This window comes from Corythoichthys intestinalis, chromosome 21 (genome assembly GCF_030265065.1).
Source record: "Corythoichthys intestinalis isolate RoL2023-P3 chromosome 21, ASM3026506v1, whole genome shotgun sequence".
Classification (NCBI taxonomy): domain Eukaryota; kingdom Metazoa; phylum Chordata; class Actinopteri; order Syngnathiformes; family Syngnathidae; genus Corythoichthys; species Corythoichthys intestinalis.
Window position 1 is genome coordinate 14,376,027 of NC_080415.1, and position 20,221 is coordinate 14,396,247.

A 20,221-nucleotide genomic window follows, 5' to 3' on the forward strand; every position below is an offset into this window, starting at 1 on the left:
CCTGAACACAGGTCTTAAGGCTTCCCTTTTGCAGGTTTGAGGTAGATTGATTTTTTCCCTTTAGAGGAGGAGTGTGTCCCGTAAAAAAGGGCATTTCCTGTTCCCACTAGGAGGCGCCAGGCACAAATGGTAAATTTTCAATCCAGTCCTGCTCAGGCTAGTATACCTCACACACATGCCAGATTTAAAATAGATTGAACGATGTATGAGGGAGTTATCAGTCATTTTCCGAATTCGGTGTTTTGGCGAAAAAATGGCCGACTTTGGCACCCCGCCCAGGTCAGGCCCGTGAATGAAAACACACCATTTTTATAACTTAAGATTTCATATGCCTCATGAACAGGCTCGCCAATTTTGAGAATGATCAAACTAATTCCCTAGGTGCCAAGGTGTAAAATGTGCACACTGTAAATCGATAAAAATTTCACATTCAATCCAAAATACCCGATTTCCTGTAGGATTTGGAATGTGTGTGCAAGAGACTTTTTGGAGCAGTTTTGCACAAAGTTTTGACTCTCCAAATTTCATCACTCTATGTTAGAAAAACCTAAATGGAGAGGCCTTTTTGAAAATTTCAAGGGGGCGCCACTGAGCCATTTTGTTAAATTTTTTCGTAACGTTGCAAGATTATCGAACGTTATCCAAAGCCGCATGTATGTGCAAATTTTGGTGAGTTTTTATGCATATTCAAGCCTCCAAATGTAAACTCTTACTGTGAACCCATGAAAATTTCACATTCGATCCAAAATACCCAATTTCCTGTTGGATTTGGAATATGGGTGCAAGAGACTTTTTGGAGCAGTTTTGCATAAGGTATCTACTCCCCAAATTTCCTTGCTCTATGTTGAAAAAACCCAATAGGAAAGGCCTTTTTTAAAACTTCTTTCTTTCGCCACTAGTTGGCACTGTAGAGTTGATGCAAATGACCCCTACAAGAACCTTCAGGGTATGACTCTCAACAAACACGGAAAGTTTGGCGCAGATATGTTGCATATCTGCCGAGTTATGACTGTTCAAAATTTTTGGCGAGACAAATTGTTGACGGTCATTTTCACTTCCAGTTTGGACCTCTCCGCTTCAACGAAACCTCAATATTTTTTATCAGGGACCTGAACACATGTCTTGAGGCTCCCCTGAAACAGGTTTGAGGTCAATAGTTTTTTTTCCCTTGGAGGAGGAGCCTGTCTCGTAAAGAAGGCCATTTCCTGTTCCCACTAGGGGGCGCCAGGCCTAATGGGTAATATTTCAATGCAGTCGTGTTCAGGCTGGGATATCTCATATACATGCTAGAAATGAAAAAGATTGAACGTTGTATCACGGAGTTTTTAATCATTTTCTGAATTTGGTATTTTGCCCAAAAATGGCCGACTTTGGGACCACGCCCAGGCCCGACCCTTGAGTGAAAACACACCATTTTGAAAACTTAAGATCTCATATGTCTCCTGAATACTCTGACCAATTTTGAAGACGATCCAACTATTTTCTTCAGCGACAAGGTCTCAAATGTAAATCGATAAAATTTCACATTTGATCCAAAATTTCCGACTTCCTGTTGGATTTGGAATATGGGTGCAAGAGACTTTTTGGAGCAGTTTTGCACAATGTATCGACTCGCCAAATTTCATCGTTCTACGTTGAAAAAACCTAATAGGAAAGGCCTTTTTGAAAATTTCAAGGGGGCGCCACTGAGCGATTTTGTTAAATTTTTTTGTAGATTATCAAAATTTACGCAAAGTTGCATGTATGTGCAAATTTTGGTGAGTTTTCGTGCATGTTCAGGCCTCCAAATGTAAACCCCAACTGTGAACCGATAAAAATTTCACATTTGATCCAAAATATCCGATTTCCTGTTGGATTTGGAATATGGGTGCAAGAGGCTTTTTTGAACAGTTAGGCATAAGGTATCTACTCCCCAAATTTCATTGCTCTACGTTGAAAACCTGAGAGGAGAGGCCTTTTTGAAAATTTTAAGGGTAAAGGGGGCGCCACTGAGCCATTTTTTGACATTTTTTCAAAACGACACAAGATTATCGAAATTTACGCGAAGCGGCACGTATGTGCAAATTTTGGTGACTTTTCGTGCATGTTCAGGCCTCCAAATTGGCCATTTTCATTTGCCCTGAAAAAAGAATAATAATAATAATAATAATAATAATAATAATAATAATAATCCTTTGCAAAACAATAGGGCCTTCGCACGTCTAGTGCTCGGGCCCTAATAATAATAATAATCCTTTGCATTACAATAGGGCCTTCGCACGTCTAGTGCTCGGGCCCTAATAATAATAATAATAATAATAATAATAATCCTTTGCATTACAATAGGGCCTTCGCACGCCTAGTGCTCGGGCCCTAATAATCCTTTGCATTACAATAGGGCCTTCGCACGCCTAGTGCTCGGGCCCTAATAATTCCTGTAATCATGGAATGAATCGGGTTCTAATGAGGCAGATGTGTTTTGCGTGGTGTAGCTGAACGCACCACGTGGCTGACTTGACAGAGGGAGAGAGGATTTTTTTACTTTCACTTTTCACGTTCTGTTGATGGCGTCAGCTGCAGCGGACAGTAGGCATATTGTGTTGAAAAAGGTATGAAATAAATTATTAAAAATCTGACGAGGCTGGCTTTTTTACGATGTTACAATAATAATAGTTGTCATCTTAATTTATAAGGGCTGGCGAACGGCGGTCAGAGGAGGACAATTGAAATCGTAGACATTCCATGGCCATATTCTCGAGCCAGTTCACGGACACGGACACCACGCTCCTATTTTTCCTATCATTTCCATCTTCATTTTAATGGTAAGCCTCGACTTTCCCTTTTTTTACCACCTGCACTAACATTTTTGGAACCCATGTTGATTTCTCTCACAAGAAAATCCGGCATGCGTCCGTCTTGCGGGAAAACAAAGAAACTGTCATAAATCGGCATATTTCGAGCATATCATCCGACGTAGAAACAAATGGCAAGTCAAATTTTACGTCGGATGTCGAAGCGATCGTATGTCGAGGTACGAGGTACAACTGTATTTTGTTTAAGGATGAAGAACACACCGCCCACGGGTGGCAGCGTTGGGTCTGGCTGGACTGTCACTTTGTATGACAGGAGCAGACTCATCATGGATAAAGGACAGCTGCGCTCTGGTTTGGCCCACATAAGGCTATAAGTTGTTTCAGCTAATATACATTTGTGTATGCATTTGTAACATCAGTTTACAGCTAAAGTTAGTGGTGTTATGTGTGAGCGGTTTGCTATGAGAATTGTAAATACGTAGCATTTAAACTAGCGGACCTTTGTTAGGCAAAATAGGCTAATTTAATCTATTAAATTTACATATTGATCAGACTAGATGGACCTTTGAACACCAATTGTTTTGTGTCAAGTGTTGTACATATGTGCTTTACAGCTTTACAAATTGTTCAAAGTGAAGGAAGAAGTGAAGTTTAAAGCTTCAAAAACCACAATTGCCTTGTTTACTGTCTGTCAACCTGAACAACTTTTTGTTTCACAAGGGAAGAACTTGTCATATTAATGAAGTAAAAAATAAGATACTGTGAGGTACAATAAGGTACTGTTTATGTGACAAAAAAAAAAAAAAAACGGTAGAGACAACATGGCGGACGAGACTCTGGCGTCATAAAGTCGAAAATCACATAAGTCGAGTACGTCGTAACCCGGGGACAACCTGTACTTAAATATGATGATGGGATCACCTGGAGGAGGTTCATCGAGACGAACCACATGAAGTTTTTGTGTCTGGAGAGCTGCTTGAGGTACTGTCTGAGGGTGACTGGTCGCTCTAGTGAAGTGAAGGGTGCATGGTCAACACTGAGCCTGTGAGACATAGCAGAAGAAAAATGTAATGATAAATTGCACAAAAGTCATTTTTTAAAGAGAACCTACTCTTTGAGCATGTGCGCCTCATCCAGTCTGGGCCGAATTTCTTTTTGAAAGCGTTTCCGTAGCAACCGGGAGACGAGAAAGAAGCCCAAAATGGAGAAGGTGGCTAGAGTCACGCAGAACAGACGAAAGGCGTAGAAGTCCTCCTTGTTCCAGAACGAGTAGGACAAAAAGACTGAGAAGGAACCCAGGGCGCTGAACACCGAGCAATGGAAATTCAGGCGCGTGCGGTCGGCGGCTGACACGGCCAGGTCGGCCATGAGGGCGCTGTGGTGGAGGTCCACCATGGTCAGGAAGCCGTCGTACAGGCACAGGCACACCAGGAACTGAAGGCCCGGGGTGGCCCAAGCTACCCAGAAGGCTAGGAAGGACAGGGCAAAGAGGGGCCCGCTGGACGAGAGCGCATGGAGTCGCTTCAAGACCACCTCTGGAGACGTCAGCTCGGAGCCGCTCCTGCAATACAGCAAGGATTATGTTTAATTTCAGGAGCTTTTTAGCCCTACTGCCTATTAATTTTGAGGCATTTTTGTGTCACTTCCGTGTTAACTCATTGGCTGCCATTGACGGCGCTTAACGGCCAATCCATGTTTACTGGGAGGGGGCGAATGAAATGAAAGATAACCGTTCAGAGCAGGCAATGAGTTAATTTTAGGTTACTTACAGGCCACTTCTTGTGTTTTTGGGTCACTTTCTCTACATTTTGGGGCATTCCGGGGTCACTTCCTGTACATTTTAGATGATTTCCTGTTGATCTTAGGGCATTTCTGGGTCAGTTGCTGTAGATTTTTGCGCTTTTTCAAGTCACGTTTTCCCCCCGAAATAAATGAGGATGTTTTTGTTGAATTTTAGTGGAATTGTACTTCTGCTACTTGTTTTCCAGAATTTCTTGATGTGTAAATTACCGTAATTTTCGGACTACAAGGCGCACCTGTCTATAAGCCACCACCCACCAAATTTGACATGAAAACGGCATTTGTTCGTAGATAAGCCGCACTGAACTATTGCAGCATTCCTCACTGTATTATCAGATATTTACACTAAAAGATATTAAACAGTAACACTTTATTTGACAGCATCATCAAGACCAATTGAACCACCATGAAGCTTTGAACCAAACGGCTGCGAAGCTTCATTGCTTCTTTTGGCCATCACTGCTCCCTTGACGAGACAGTCCATCTCTGCTGTCACCTGCTGTCAACACTGTTGTCGTCTGACATGCCTGTATTGCAGCTCTACAGATGTAAATAACAATCAAAATTCATGTTCTGCAGGGTTTCCCCTACATACTAAAGATCGTGGTGCACCGCAACACAAAAATAAAAGCAGCCACACCTTGCAAATGAGATGTTTTTTTTTTTTAAAGATTTAAAGATCCATTCGAAGTTATCATTTATATTCTTTAACATGACGTCTAAATGAATATAAGAGCTCATTTTTACGCACTATTTACCATACGTTGTCTGAAATAGAACGTCAAATACAAATTGTTCCTTTACACACTTTATTTTAAAAAACGCATCAAAACGCATCAGTTCTCCTATTGAAAGCTTGCGCCTCGAATACGTCAGCGCTGAGATTGAAATCGGGACAAAAATCCACAGAAAGGCATTTGAATAGGGTTGGGCATCATTTGAATTGGAACGATTCAGGCTCAGATTCCGATTCCACGTTTCGATTCCGGTTCCGAACGATTCTCGATTCTGATTCTTTTAAGAGGCATGGTAAAAAAAAAAATGCAGGGTCAAAAAAATTGCATTGTTTGTATTAAAGTCTTAACTCCTCGAGGATTTTTTAGATAAAATTAACTTCTCACGGGGCTAATTTTAACTCTTATATAAATATCAGACTTTGAACTTGAGCAATTTTTTTCCGCTCGGCGCTCAGGGCATCGAAACAAGGAATCGAAATTTAAAAGTTCCAACGATTCCGGGAGCATCGGAATGTTAGAACCAGTTCCCATCCATGCTCGATGCCCAACCCTACATTTGAAGTTAATGAATGTACTTCTGGTTTAAGACTGAACTGACCTTAATATTGACATTGACGTTATGTTTAGGTTCACCTAGTAGCATAGCATTTGCTCAGCGCTGACGTTACTCGTTGTAATTTCAGATTAGGATTTTGAAGTACAGTAGTTTGGAAAGGAAAGTTCCCCAGTACGAGGGTCCGTTAACAAAATGGCCATTATTGTTGTGGTGATCTAGACCATCACGTTCTGAAATATTTAATTAGCATCTGAAGCTAACTAAATATTTCAGAACATATCTCACTTTTGAATAGATGCAAAAGATCGGAGCTGGACATAAATGGAATTGAATGACATAATGCCAGATGATACTAAATGACATCTGTCATAAGCATTCATTAATGCCCATGATAGTGTCATGTCACAATTATTATGGTCTTATGGCAGTCTTATGACGCCACTGTCAAATAAAGTGTGACATATTAACCCAAATAAATCAACAAATAAGCCGCAGGTTTGAAAATGAGGGAAAAAAGAAGCAGCTTTTAGTCCGAAAATTACAGTATATAATTTAATAAAAATGTAAAAGGAGACACATTTTTAATGGAAATCATCATAATATGGACTCTTTTAACTTAATTTGTATACTTATCAGGTCAAACTGATGGCAAATAAAAGTCAAAGAAAAGTTTAGGTCTTAAGAGTGTCCACACAAATTTAAGTTCACATGTTTGCAAAAGAGCATCACAGTGTGAACAAGAATGAAACGAAATTATGGAGGTTTTTGTGCATACAACAAAAGAGGAAGTAGAAGGAGGATCCACACACTCACTGAGGAGAACTGAGAAATTTACGATCGCTCATCCAGCCGAAAAGAGGATCGTTGAGACTGTTCCACAGCAGGAACACCGTCTGGAAAGACACGCATGCTCAGAATAAGGAATACAACGCACTTGTGTACGCGACTAGCTGCTCGGCTCACCTCTCCAACCCAAAAGGAGACTTTGTCGATCTTGTAAACAGACACAAAAGTGTCCACGTAGTAGAGCAGAAAGACATTATGCAGGATGGAGGTGAAGAGGGCCAAGGAACCGTAGAGCACTGCAGTGGGGATGACAACGGTGCCACTCAGCCCACTGCCCTCGGTGCTACGGCCCATTCTTCCTTTCCCTCTGTCAGTCAAGCGCCAGCCGATCCCCGCTCCCTCATAGCCTGAAAAGCAAGGATTTATTTTTAGATTGTATGAAGAGTTAGTGTAGCAGAAGGTAGTAATCTCATGCGTACGCAACCACGAACGTGCGTATCTATTCTGTTCTAACGGGGCTGTGCTATTTGACATGACAATAAAATCTGATTATTTTCACAAAATTCAATATCCAATTTAAATCCACTTGGCTAAAATTAAGAAAAAATACAATCAGTTTAGATTTCAGTCTCTTCTTCTTTTGGAATTTGCTTTATTGAACCCAGTGCTTCCCAATTATTTTCTGCACCCCCCTCCAGGAAGACGTAAATGCCCCCCCCCAACGCTCTGCCACCACTATAAATAGTACCATTTGTCTATAAAATTATTATTATTATATGTACACCTCTCCATAACCTTGTGTCATTTTTTAATATGAAAGAAAAAAAAAGTAATATAGATCAACTTACAATAAAATTTAACTCTGTTAACATTAAAGGTGTGTGAAATTTCCGATTCTTAGATTATTCGCGATTCGGCTGCTGAGATTCGAGAATGATTCACAAACAACCAAATTCCGATTATTTAAATATGCCAAATAAAGCGGAACTAAACAACGCGCGGGGAAACCTGTTAATGTTTACATGTTTATGTTTACACAACGTAAAGCAGAAAAGCACTTTTTTGAGCCATTTGTTTTGAAGTGGTAGTCCACATTGTCTTTTATATATACCCGAGTTCACTTTTAGTTGGATAAAAAAGCTACAATTTATTCTGTTGAAGATTGAATGTAGTTTAAAGCTGCTGATACAGTATGGGGACTTGAGTATTTCATTTACTGTTTAGAACTGTTAACTTGATACTGAAATAGTAGTTTATTTAACCCTGAGAGGATTTTTGTATTATTTTTTAACTAATGTACTAAACATTAAAAGCAGCTAATAGCTGGGGGAGGAGGGTTGTGCATCAATAATCGATTTATAATTGAATCATAGCCTCTCAATCGTAATTGAATCGTGAGATGCCCCAAGATTCCCACCTCTAGTTAACATTGTGTTGTTTGTAACACAAAAGACTTAATGTGCATCAATTTGCCTTCAAACTGTATAAAATGACTGTACTATCCTGAAAAATAAAACATAATAAAATCAATAAACAAAAATAAATTGATTAGCAAAATTAACTCATGAGGACAATATGCCAAACAATTTGACCGAAAAAACTAAAATTAATAGGACAAAAACAACAGTGTCACTGGACAGGGGGAGTTTTTATTTTTGCTGCAGGCAGTATCAGCACCTCTGCAATAGTGTGGGGTTGCACTGAGCAACTTGGTATGCCACCTTATATGATGCTAACAGTGCTCGCTGGTTTACTGCTGTAAAACTGACAAGGTGGGACAACTGTTGGCAATATTCCGCATGGTTTCGCATAATTTAAAAAAAAAAAAAACCTCAAGCAGCTTATCAATGTGATTTGGGTCTAATGTGTTTAAAACCCCTTAATGCCTGCAACATGAAGCAATTGTCAGAGAAACTTAAAAAATAAGGTCCTAATGGTACTTTTTTCAAATTTGTAGAAAAAGAAACATCAAAATGAATATGTAATAAGCGCTCTAATATCTATAACCCTAGCTAAATCCAGATTTTTTTTCTCATGGAACCTGCAAATGCATGTTTTGACTTGCATCAATCATTTTTTTTTTAATTCTAAATTAGTCTCAAAATAATGAAATTCTGAGTATATCAAATATGATACACTAAGGTAGAAGGGGTTTTAAGTTAAGTGACCTCTTAATTGATTTGGCTTCCTTCTGTCCGCTGCAAACATTTGTAGACACATTTAACAGACTGGTATTTCCTTGTCTCTCACTGTATTACAAGTCAAAGCCAAATGCTACATACGATTTCTCATATTTCCTCATCTTAGCTCTTCATATCTCCCGTGCGCTAGCTGTGTGGTCTTGTTCGATTAAAAAATACAGCGCACTTTAAAAATTAAAGCGCTACTGCCACCCACTGAGTGGATGTGCAGTCACACTTATTCTACTACGGCAAAAAAGTATGTTCCCCGAGGTCACATGCACCACCCCCGGCATCGCTCTGCGCCCCACTATTTGAGAAATACTGATTCAACCTGAAAAGCTCTAAAACAGATTTTTTCCAGAAAACTCCCCCCCAGTAGTGACTTGTGTCGTTCCATAAAGGGAAAAGTAATACAAATACCAAACTGCTCAAATAGATCTTATCTCATGTAGTTCTACAGGTGAGGCAAGATGACCGTGCAAAATATTTGCAACTTAGGAGCACACCCTGTGTACTCTGATTTTTTTAAACATGACATGCAGCTTTATATAGAACTTTAGCTCTTTGGCAAAAAAAAAAAAAAAAACAATAATAAAGCATGTACAACACCATATCCCATTTATGTAAAAAATAATAGATTTGTCTACTTGCCTCTTCTTCTTGGTTCATTCATTGTCATCCCTTCATTAAAAAAAATATTTTACAGTTCCTTCTGTATAAAATCCCTTCAATTTCAATTGTTTTTGTTAAAGTTGACGGTGAGTTCGAGCATATCCCAGCTACAAATAACCATTCACACTCATGTTTCACAGCACACCTCAACAATTTACAGCCTAAACCAGAAATGCAGCAACTTGGTGGGTAGGGAATGTAATTGCCTAGGGCCCAGAACTGAAGGGAGCTCCGCGAGACGACTGACATTGGCCCATATCAATGACAAATGACAGCTTAACACCGCAATGATGACGTGTCATTATCGAGAACTCCCCGCATAGGATCCATATCTATCTGTTGCTGGCTGGCGGACAACTTTTTGAGACGTTTGTTCATTAGTAGCACTTAGTGATGTCATGCTCACTGTGATCATGACATTAGTCCACTTCTGAAAGAAAAAGTTTTTGTAACATATCTAGTAAGGATGCTTGTTTAGTTGACTGAACAAGAGGAAGTTGCAAAGAGGGAAATGGGACGAGCCTTCATTATTCAGTAACCAGACAATGAAATGACACATTGGGAGTAGATATGAGCCGATTACCGGTTTAAAGGTATACCGTGGTATGAAAACGTCAAAGTTTCAAAACCGCAATAGTTTTGTCATACCGTCCCTTCAGTATTACCTATTTTTATGTCCCCAAAAATGCAGGGGAAAACCCCTCACTTGCAGCTGCAAGGCCGAACCCTCACCCACCAGTTGTTGCTCAGTGTCAGTTAGTCAGCTGTGCTACACGATGGCTGGATGAGGTGAAACTCCTGAACTTTTTCCCCCATCAAAGAAAACGAAATCGCTGGTATGGGAATACTTTGGCTACAGAAAAGTTACAGACGGCCACGACTTAGAGGAGAAGGGTCAACTGACATGTAAAACATGTTTGCGGAGGGCGGCTGCTGAGGAAGTAATACCTCCAATATGATTTCGCATTTATACAAAATTAAAGGTTAGCAAAAACTGTCATGAACATTTCCCATCAGCTACGAGAGTTAACTCCAGCATGTTTAGTGTGTCTAGTGGTGGTAAAACACGTGTTTTTTTTTCTCTCTGGCAACTGTCTGTGCTGTGCATTAGACCTGAACGATATTGGAAAAAACTATAGTTGCGATTTTTTTGGAGTTTGCGATACACTGCGATATTATATTGCGATATTTTAAAAAATTATATATATTTTTTTTTATAAGAAATTTTCCCTTGATGACTTGAATAGCTGTTTGGAAAGACTTTGGATGACTCACCGTCACCACAGTGTACAGTGATCTCTCGTTTTTCGCAGTTAATGGGGACCAGAACCAAAACCCGCCGCGATAAGTGAAAAAAAAAAATTATTATTTTTTTTTTTGTGTGTTTTTTTAGCTCAATGTATTTATTCAGATTTAGCACTGGAGAGATACATATAAGACATGTTTTTTCTCACTTTTTCCCCCCAAAGTGATTTAAAAAATGTATATAAAATGGTTTTTAAGCATTTCAAATGTCAAAATTATGATCTGTTTTAAACATAACTGTCCAACCAAATCATTTTTGAACAAGAATAAAGTACTGTAGTAGATAAGTGCTTGGCTTTATGAAATGCTTCTGTTTATCTACCTTAGCTGTGACTGTTGGAGTGACATGTAGAAATTTCAAACTCCTCATGATCACTTCTGGCATTTATATGTCTCCAACGTCTCTCCACACACACACACACACACACACACACGCACACACACACACACACATTCATTCCAGCGCGGCTTCCTTGCAGAAACTGTTTAACAAGTTAAACGATGATTGACAGATGCCCGTGTGAAGTCTGCTTCTTTGGCCAGATCAAAGCCATCTTTAACTTTAATAAGCAAGTGCCGCCGTGACTGAGAGGAACAAAGGGCTGGGAGAGGGAGGGTGTAAGGCTGTGCGCAGAGTGGAAAGCAAGGCGTATATGGATTATAAAAAGAAAAAAACTATCGCACGTGCTTGCGATGGAACTATCGCGCACATTGCGATGGCGATGTTTAAACGATATATCGTTCAGGCTTAGTGTGCATCAACATGATACGAGTTATGCACACGTGCTTTTTATGGAAAATAATTATTTTTGTTCTGATTGTAATTACGAGTGTAACAATATCACGATACGGCGATATATCGCGATAATTTGCAAGCCAATCAGTTATCGATATGCACCGGCCAAGTATCAATACTTTTATTTGACATATTGGCCATACTATGGAGTGTGGATGCTGTAAACTGCTCATTCAATGTTTGTTGAGCAATTTCTTGGCGGTGAAGAACAAGTGCGCGCAAGTCATCTAGAGAAGAAGAAATGAAGCTACAAGTGGGATGAAAAAAATATATAGTGAAGCGAGAATGGTGGAAGAAAAAAATGAGAAAAATATTCCAACAAATCACACTTGTGGACACACTTTAGATTTCACACCAATAAGGAATGAAGTCAGGTGAACAAGGACTTTGCTGTATGCAAGAATTGTCTAACAAAAATAAGGTTCACTGGAAAAACAATGAATATGCATAGCCACTTGCAGCTGGTGATGAAGTTGTCACCGGATTTCTTCACTGCCATCACTGCTTCGTTTTTACCACCTGAGGTAAGAAAGTTTTGCAATGTAATTGATTTTTTAATTTACATGTATTATTTTGATGACATTTGGTGTTGAATGATATCAAATAAACCAGGACCATAAAATTGGATGGAAACGAATATCAAGCAAACCTACATTAATTTACTGATTTATTTGATATTACCGTATTAGAGAACCACTTTCCATCTATTTTACTACACAAACTATTAGTACTGCCATTTTGATACAATAAGCTATAAAATTGGTTTGAATAGCTTCCAATACCTATAAGGTGATGTGCATGTTAATTAATGTAGCCTTCTTATGAAAAATGAGTAATTATTGCATTTTGAAATTCTATTAATTCAATTCATATTTTTTAAAATTCAGTCAATACTTCCAACACAAAAAAAAAAAATCAGGATTTCAACTCAAAAAGCAATTAAGTAGCTAATATTTTTTGTTTTATTTTGTTGTTTTTAAGGTGAGGAAGAATGTGACTGAGTCCGACATCTCGAATGCTGAAGCAGATAGTGGAAGAGCTCAAACCAATGCTTGTAGCAACAAAGGTCATATACGAAGAGAAGAGACCCACCAATGCTATCATTGCCCCACTCCAAGCTCAACTGCTAACTGACACCTACAACACTGTTAAAGATTTTAAAAGATTTAAAATTTTAAAGAAAACAAGGGTGCTATTCATCAAAATATCGCCAAGAGAAATCAGTGGTTGTGGTTTGTTCCCTCTTTATATACAGGTAAAAAAAGTTGAGGTAAATTTATATTTTACATAGGGCTGTCAAATTTATCGCGTTAACGGGCGGTAATTAATTTTTAAAAATTAATCACGTTAAAATATTTGACACATTTAACGCATATGCCCCGCTCAAACAGATTAAAATGACAGCACAGTGTCATGTCCACTTGCTACGTGTGTTTTTTGGTGTTTTGTCGCCCTCTGCTGGCGCTTAGGTGCGACTGATTTTATGGGTTTCAGCACCATGAGCATTGTGTAATTATTGACATCAACAATGGCGAGCTATTAGTTTATTTTTTGATTGAAAATTTTACAAATTTTATTAAAACGAAAACATTAAGAGGGGTTATAAAATAAAATTTCTATAACTTGTACTAAAATGTATCTTTTAAGAACTACAAGTCCTTCTATCCATGGATCGCTTTAACAGAATGTTAATAATGTTAGTGCCATCTTGTTGATTTATTGTTATAATAAACAAATGCAGTACTTATGTACAGTATGTTGAATGTATATATCCGTCTTGTGTCTTATCTTTCCATTCCAACAATAATTTACAGAAAAATATGGCATATTTTATAGATGGTTTGAATTGCGATGAATTACAATTAATTTTTAAGCTGTGATTAACTCGATTAAAAATTTTAACCGTTTGACAGCCCTAATTTTACAGCAACGCTGCTCAGAAAAGGTGTCACTGTTTTATAAATGACTCAATAAAACGTTTTTTTTCTATTTTGAAATATCTTGTTTTTCATTTCACAGTTGTATCGTAGACTATCATGTTTAAATGTTCTGACCAATATATTGATTAATCGCTGTATCTCGATATTGTGAGATCATCGTTATCGTGAGCCTTGTATCGCGAATCGTATCGTTTCGTGAGGTGCCCTGAGGTTCCCACTCCTAAATCTTGAGCTGTGGCTGTGGGTTTACGCTCACATAAAAGGAATGCATTTATTTTTATTTATTTAGAATATTTCAATTTTTTTGTTAAATTTATTTTAACTTAACATTATACTTATGTTCCAGTTTGCTAATATGTTTTGACAAATAAAAATCCTTTTCAATGGAAAAAAAAGTTTTTTTTCCCCTTCCAGATATCGCAAAATAACACACTTTAGAGCAGTAATAGCAATACCGTGATACCTTGATATTTTTGCCTAAGGTTATCGTACCGTCAGAATCTCATACCAGCACATGCTTAGGAGTCGACAAGAGGTGTTTTGAAAAAACAACTTTACAACTAACGGAAGCAAAATTGTATATCAGGGCACACACACACAAAAAAAAAATCCAGCAGCAAGAAGATCATGAAAAGAAAGAACAAGATAACGGCATGCGTGGATGTATATCTGTCATATCTTTATGTATATCTGATCTGAGCAACAACTAACAAACAGTTACACAAAACACATCTGTTTGATTTAACAGGTAAATGCTTAGCAATGTTATAAGACGCTTAGTCAGACTCAGTCCAAACTGATAGTACCGATATGTTTGAAAATAAATGCTTTACACAGAGTCACATTTAAATGAAGTTACGTCACTGTCCACCTCCAAATGCCCAAACTGAACAAATTCTGCCCGTGTAAATACACTTACAGGCACGACTGTCATGCTGAAAAATGTGAGCACCTGTTGAGCTTTTATCAACAAAAGAATCAGCTGAAGCAAGAAGTGAAAGTCAATCTCGAAGAAGCGTGACATAAACATAGCCAAACTGATCCCTAGTCTTCAACGAGCTAGATAACCACAAACTCTTTGACTAGTTTACACGTCAACCCACACAATCTCACTTATGACAATAAACGAATAATCTTTTTTTTTTCCTATTTAAAATGGAAAAATGACCAAGTGCCTAACGGTGCTAAGTTAGCGGTAGTTAGCCTTGGTTACGTGTTAGCACGCTAGCTGTTAAAACGGAAGCGGGTTAAGAATGATTATAAGGTGGAAAACCGGGTAAAACAAAGAGAGAGCTATACATACGACAGGATGACGTTTCCGACGTCCGGTCGATGAGCTGAGCTCACGGGGAGGCTATCGTCGAGTGTTCCTGTTGGCTTTAGGGTAGGGAAGAGCAGTCGGTTCTAGCTCTAGAGAACCGGCAAGAAGGCCGAGTAACCACGTCATGTCAACCGCGGCTGAGTGTCTCGTCGCTGGGACGACGGCGGCAGATTCGCGGTTGGGTGTATTTCATGGCAATGTGGAGGAGACGGTCATAGACGTGTTAGCGTCTCCTAGTGGCAGTATTTTGGAAATGGCAATTTGTTTTTCATCTCCGCTGCTGCTAATTTATATGATTGGGATTAAAATAAATATGTTTGTAATACAAACACCTCCCTACACACACGCGCATTTTATTTTAAATCAACAAAAGCTAAGGTGAATTGTGCCTGTTCATGTCGTTATATCTTTTGTCCAGCAGATGGCACACTTGTATAGCAAACAAGTGACTATGGCGGTCTTTAAACTGGGGCCTGAGGACCAACTGGGTGTCATTTGTGTATAAATTAAGATGTATTTTCACTAAATTAGGACAAATACTCTTTTTTTGTGGATTATCAATCGTCTTCTATTATAAATTCAAGGGTACAGGCTCCTTAATTCAAATTTTCAATGTTAATTTACGTCTGGTCAAGCCCGTTGACAGGGTGGGGGCAACCGGGTATGTTGTCCCGGTTCTCAGGACCATAGTGGACCCAATCCATTTTGACTGGGAGAGGCTGGCAGCGAAAGCACTCCCAATCAACATGAATTAGATTCCTAGCACTTTATAAAAAATAAAAGCATGAAATATTTAAACTTACTTTAAAATGGTCTATATTATACATGGGTTTATTATGGGGCGCCGTTTGTAAAGCAGCACATGACGAAAATTACGACAACATTTTCTCACATTTAGCGCCACGCAGTGTGAAAAATTTGGTGTGAAATGTTTGCAGTCACTGTTTTTTGCACATTTACAACATTATTAAGGAACTTAAATATTTATTTATAAATAATAAGTATTGGACTTGAATGTTATAATCCAGAACTAAATATTTATTCAAATCTTAAATGTAAATCTTACTTTTTTTTTTTTTTTAATATCCTAAATATATATATCCGAAATATATATCCTAAATCTGAATTTTGTATTAAATCCTAAATGTATATGTTATATCTACATACTATATTTACATCTTAAATCTGGAAACAGTTGAAACTAAATATCTAGCGTAATATGCAAATTCACATGAATGGAGACCGGAAGTAACAAAATAAAAGCTGGAGCAGCTCAGACTGTTTGTTTACGTTGCTTGAAAATGAATAAAACCTACTCAACGGTGGCAGTCGGCTCTTGGACATGATTTGTCATAATAACAATATCTAGGTAAAATACACATTTAGGAGAAACCATTTAAGGAGTATTTTGTGCTTTTGGTATCACTTTTACGCACAGGCCCTGTAAAGTTACTAAAAGAATAGCCACAAGGGGTCTTTGTTGGACTGGATTGGAGTGCAAAGTTGACTTTTCTATCTTCATCTGCAAAAATCCCGCGTTTCTCACAGTCGGCGAAGGTGGCCTGTAAGAAAGTAGGTCAGGTGAGTCAAATTTACCCGAGACTATCAGCAGAGCTATTCTGACTGCAATACAAAGGTTTCCTAGTGAGAGACGTGGGATTTTTGCAGTTGAAGTTAGAAAAGGCAACCTTGCTCTCCAGTCCAGTCCAACAGAGACCCCTTGTGGCTATTTTTTTAGGAACTTTACAGGGCTCGTGTGTAAAAGTGACACAAAAAGCACAAAATACTCCTTAAATGGTTCCTCCTAAATGCGTATTTTACCTAGATATTGTTATTATCATAATAAATCATGTCCAAGAGCCGACTAGCACTGTTGAGTAGGTTTTATTCATTTTCAAGCAACGTAAACAAACAGTCTGAGCTGCTCCAGCTTTTATTTTGTTACTTCCGGTCTCCAGTCATGTGATTTGCATATTACGCTAAATATCTAGGTTCAACTGTTTCCAGATTTAAGATTTAGATATAGTATTTAGATATAACATATACATTTAGGATTTAATATAAAATTCAGATTTAGGATATATATTTCGGATATAAATTTCATATATATATTTAGGATATTAATTTAAAATATATATATATTAGAGCTGAAACGAATACTCGAGCAACTCGAGTTTAAAAACTGATCCGAGTAATTTTATTCACCTTGAGGAATCATTTAAATTTGCCAGCTCTAAGCATCCCGTTTTGCCCGGACTACTTTTAATGCGGGACAACGCCCTCACGTCACATGCATAGAGGAAGAAGCAATAAAAAATTTTTTTTTTTAACTTACCGCAGCCGACAGCCGCTACAAACTACGCCGACGTTGCTAAAAACTACGCCCGCATGATGCTAGTTTGGTAGCAGGTAGTGTCCGATGTGCCTAATAGATATCACATGCATTTAGGACTAGATGCGCAATGACAGACTCGGCCGCGTCTGGGCAGCATTAGTAAACAGCCGCCATCTTTAAGCAGTACACTTCTCATTGCTAATAAATAAAACGTTACTGTCACTCGCTCACGTAATGTTAGCCCTCCGGAGGGCTAGGTTTCTATATACCCTACCCACCGACGTCACAAAACCACGTGATCACTGTATTGTTCCGCCCACTTGTCCGTCATTTTGTCTCTGTATTAGCATTGTTTTCAATTGATCGAGGAATTTAAAATGCATTTCATGGAAGACCCGGTGCTTTCTGATGCCGTAAACTCACTGGATGTGTTGCATAAAAGGCGTTATGTGGAAAAGCTTCGTTCTATACAGTCGCCAGATCCATATTTGATGCCCAAATCGATTTTTTTCAACCCACTTTCTTCGCCCTGTCTGCCTGACATCTGCTACGCTGATATTTACAATTATCTTGTCCACACAAAATCAGCCTATTCTCACGAAAATTTGAAAAACTTCAAGAGCTTGGAGGCTTATAAATACTTCGTTGCTGGTTGGGTGAAACAGGTCCTCGTCCACGAAAATTCGGCAGGAATCTATCTTGTGCTTGGAAAGGTGAGTTACGAAATTTTCAATTCAAAATCTTTTGTTATTGCTAACATCCACTGTCAAGTCTAATGTATTTCATGTCATTTGTCAATGGAGTTAAGGCTTTTAATGTTGATATGGTTTAGCGATATCACTCTCACTACATACATACGTGTATGTTGTCGGCGATTAGCCTAGCAATGATCTTAATTGTGGTTATTTGTCAGCCCCGTAGACGAGGCCAGTTTCTTTCACTTGGTACCAGCTAAATATTATTCAAAAAATAACGATGGTGGAAGAAAGGGAAGTCACAAACATCTTGAATTTGAAACTATGTCGTACGACGTCGTATGTTGTCGGCGATTAGCCTCGCAATGATCTTAATTGTGGTTATTTGTCAGCCCAAAACCCTCTAAGTATATCTTAAATGCATCTTACCGGATATAAAATGACTACTACATAGTCTGTGGTGATTTTTTGGTGCCCAGTTTTCACGTCGAATTGCAGCCGTCCATTTCGCTCTCCTCTTTGGATCCCTCGGAATACGGTAAAACTTCAAAGTCTCTCCTTCCATCTTCTCTGTTAGTGCAACCAACAGCCACACACGCCTTCACCATTTTGATTATTAATGTTAAGGAGCAGAAAAACACGCCGTAAATAGGAGAAATGTACGTAGCCGTAACAGGTTAACACTATGTTTTGACGGACAAGTGGGCGGTACCATTCAGGAGAGCGGAGTTGTGACGTCACGTGGGTAGGGTCTATTGATTATGACCACTGTCGACGCGTGGCTAACGTGTCTTACATACAGGCTTTATTTAATCTGTAAAAACACAGCACTGTAGAATGATGAGGGTGTAAAATTAAAACATAATAAAGCTAACTGTCAGTTTTAGCTCAGTAGTCATTGCTGAATAAATGTGTTCCAATACAGCAGGTATCATACATTTATTTTGAACACTGCAAAAACTCAAAATCCTACCAGTACTTACAGTTTAGACGAACTTAAAACTTAACTTAAAAATAGCTTGACACAAATGGAAACTAAATTGAAACACGTGGGGAAAAACACGCAGCTTTCAAGAGATGTGTGTTATCAAGCGTAATTACATTTTTAGGTAAGAAATATGTTGTTGTTGTTTTAATTTATTTCATATATATATATATATAAGGTCTAGAAGTTTTTTGAGTGAAAGCAGTGAATTTTTTTTTCTAGTCACATCTTAGATGCAATTGTTGGCTGTTTTCAACAATGTACATTGAAAATAAATACATTGATTGACTGAAAATGGTTCAATATTGGATTAAATGTCTTTTTTTCTCATGTATATGTATAATTGCTCTTTACCTAAAAAAAATGTTTTATCCGATTACTCGATTAATCGATAGAATTTTCAGTCGATTACTAAAATATTCGATAGCTGCAGCCCTAATGTATAGAGAATATAAATTTAAGATTTACATTTAAGATTTAAATAAATATTTAGTTCTGGATTTAAACATTCAAGTCCAATACTTATTATTTAAAAATAAATATTCAAGTTGCAAAATAATGTTGTAAACGTGCAAAAAAAAGTGACTGCAACCATTTCACACATTTTTAACTAGCGTGGCGCTAAATGTGAGAAAATGTTGTCGTAATTTTCGGCATGTGCTGCTTTACAAACCGCGCCCCATAGTTCATCTTTCCAAAATGGGTGAAAAAAATACTGTCTTAATTAATTTTTGTACTTCCTTCATAGTTCCCCAACATAGAGCCTTAATTTATGAGTTTATGGTTGCCATAGATATGCCTTTGACTGTTGGGGGCTGGCACAGAATATCTTCTACGGCGAACAGTTTGTAGTTGTAGTGTGTGGGCAACAATTACCGGTGGATCCAGACGTCGCATGGATTCTTGCAAGCAAAATCCTCCATGAAAAAACAGGAAAACAAGTTGCAATTTTAAAAGTTGCATTGCATAAAAGCTGAAGAAGTCATTTCTAGTGTTTAAACAGGACTTGAATTAACAAAATAGTTTAACCCTCATGGCAAAGTCATGATTTGGCTTGTTTGTTATTTATTTTAACACAATATTTCGTCTTCACACTTCATTTAAATGAATGGAAACTATAGTCCAAGTCAAATTAGTTAATGACATTGACTTACTTTGAACCTCTGAACGTTCGGCCCGGAAATGTCCTTGCATCATTTAGAACCCAGAATTTGGATGAGATCCTGGGATCTCTGTAATCATCCAGCATACAACGTTGCGATGTCAGTGGAATTATTTAAATCAGAAACTCTAAAAACAACGTTACATGGTAAGCATG

The 20,221-nt window shown here is 38.2% G+C and overlaps 2 protein-coding genes across 2 annotated transcripts in view; one reads left to right on the top strand and one right to left on the bottom strand.

Moving 5' to 3' along the window:
* Nucleotides 1–20,221, bottom strand: part of mfsd13a (major facilitator superfamily domain containing 13A) — a 65,118-nt gene that overhangs the window by 44,572 nt on the left and 325 nt on the right. The window contains exons 2-7 of the mRNA XM_057827037.1: nucleotides 20,058–20,135; nucleotides 19,780–19,820; nucleotides 6,849–7,078; nucleotides 6,699–6,778; nucleotides 3,904–4,353; nucleotides 3,714–3,834 (exon numbers count right to left, since the gene is read on the bottom strand). Of these exons, the coding sequence (XP_057683020.1) occupies nucleotides 3,714–3,834; nucleotides 3,904–4,353; nucleotides 6,699–6,778; nucleotides 6,849–7,078; nucleotides 19,780–19,820; nucleotides 20,058–20,135 (1,000 nt within the window). The remainder of the gene's footprint in view (nucleotides 1–3,713; nucleotides 3,835–3,903; nucleotides 4,354–6,698; nucleotides 6,779–6,848; nucleotides 7,079–19,779; nucleotides 19,821–20,057; nucleotides 20,136–20,221) is intronic.
* LOC130910024 (semaphorin-4G-like) overlaps nucleotides 20,127–20,221 on the top strand; it is a 58,488-nt gene continuing 58,393 nt past the window's right edge. Inside the window, exon 1 of the mRNA XM_057827038.1 lies at nucleotides 20,127–20,212. Within this exon, the coding sequence (XP_057683021.1) occupies nucleotides 20,210–20,212 (3 nt within the window). The 5' untranslated portion in view covers nucleotides 20,127–20,209. The remainder of the gene's footprint in view (nucleotides 20,213–20,221) is intronic.